The 1545-nt window shown below is 62.9% G+C and overlaps 2 protein-coding genes across 2 annotated transcripts in view; both read left to right on the forward strand.

Annotated features, from left to right (window-relative positions):
- The window catches only part of PTSG_12389 (uncharacterized protein), a gene marked incomplete at its 3' end in the record, with an annotated part of 15648 nt that extends 14218 nt beyond the window's left edge, over nt 1-1430 (forward strand). Inside the window, exon 2 of the mRNA XM_004992891.1 lies at nt 33-1430. Within this exon, the coding sequence (XP_004992948.1) occupies nt 33-1430 (1398 nt within the window). The remainder of the gene's footprint in view (nt 1-32) is intronic.
- A 70-nt stretch (nt 1431-1500) lies between these two features.
- Nucleotides 1501-1545, forward strand: part of PTSG_12390 (uncharacterized protein) — a gene marked incomplete at its 5' end in the record, with an annotated part of 2734 nt that continues 2689 nt past the window's right edge. Inside the window, one exon of the mRNA XM_004992892.1 lies at nt 1501-1533. Within this exon, the coding sequence (XP_004992949.1) occupies nt 1501-1533 (33 nt within the window). The remainder of the gene's footprint in view (nt 1534-1545) is intronic.

Consider the following 1545-nt stretch of genomic DNA (forward strand, 5'->3'; position numbering starts at 1 on the left):
ATGACGTTGCTCGCTGGTACTTTGATCATCAGACGCAGCAGTGCCAGCAGTTTACGTACGGTGGATGCGGTGGCAACAGCAACAACTTTGAGAGCAGGGAGGCGTGTGAGCAGCGCTGTGCTGTTGGCGCCTGCTGCACCCGGCGCATGGAGCCCACCAACGGCGGTGGCTATGGCTATGGCTACGACCGCAGTGGCTACGACCGCTACGGCTACAACAGAACAGGCTATGCACGGGATGGCTTCTCACAGCGGCCGGCAACGTACGCAATGTTCGCTCGGAACAGCTACGATGCGTATGGGCTGGATGAGCGTGGATATGACACGCGGGGCCGAGACGGGTACGGATTCAACATCCACGGGTACTCTGAGACGTACAGCCGTGACGGACAGCAGTTTGGCTACCTGGCCGACGAGCAGTACGACGCCACTGGGCGAGACCGCGCAGGGCTGGACCGGTCCGGGTACGACCGGGACGGATACGGGTACGACGGCACGTACCAGGGCGCAGAGTTCTCGTGCCAGCAGATGACGCGCAGTGCGTGCCAGGCCCTGGAGACCGGAGACGGGCAGGTTGAGGTGGTGTCGTTTGCGCAGGGCAAGACGTGCAAGGAGCGGCGGTGCGGCAACCCCAAGTGGGAGGCGCCGCGGCAGTGCGTGTATGGCGGGCAGCGGTACGACTTTGGAGAGACGTTTACGTTTGGGTGCCAGACGTGCTTCTGTGCAACCGACGGCAGCGTGTCGTGCGAGTGCAGCGCTGTGACGACGCGGCGGGAGATCCGCGACATGACGGTTGAAGAAGTGCAGGCGTTCACGGACGCCGTTGTGCTGCTGGAGCAGAGCAACATGTGGTCGGCGTTTGCCAACACGCACCTTGGTGCTGTGCCGCAGGCGCACGGCAACCCTGCGTTCTGGCCGTGGCACCGCGAGTTTTTGAAGCAGCTTGAGCTGACGCTGCGGGAGGTGAGCGGCAACTGCAACGTGACCATCCCGTACTGGGACTGGACGATTGATGCGCTGTCGCCGGAGACGTCGCCCGTGTGGAACGTTGTTGGCGGCAATGGCAACGGCGTGGACCAGTGTGTGACGGACGGCCCCTTTACCGGGTTTTCGCCGTGCATTGAGCGCAACTGGGCGCTGGGCTGGGCGATGCCGTCGTTTGCGGAAATTGCCGGCATTCTCGCGGGCACAGACTACTCGACGGTTGTAGCTGAGATTGAGGCGCGCCACGGCGACGTGCATGTGTTTGTGGGCGGCACAATGGCGACGTATTCTTCGCCGTATGACCCGCTGTTCTTCCTGCACCACGCGTTTGTGGACAAGCTGTGGTACGACTGGCAGGTGACGCTTGGCAACGGCAACCAGTATCCTGCATCCATGCTGCACCTGACGCTTGATCCGTTTGCCAAGACTGCCCCCGGAGGTGCTTGACAGCGAGGCCCCAGCTGTGCTTGGTGTATGCTGCGCCCGAGACAGAGCCCGCCGTGCAACGGGACGGCGTATGGGGAGACTGCCCGAGACGGAGGGCTACTGCGTGAACACTAGG

The sequence above is a fragment of the Salpingoeca rosetta genome (genome assembly GCF_000188695.1).
Source record: "Salpingoeca rosetta unplaced genomic scaffold supercont1.15, whole genome shotgun sequence".
NCBI classification, from domain to species: Eukaryota; class Choanoflagellata; order Craspedida; family Salpingoecidae; genus Salpingoeca; species Salpingoeca rosetta.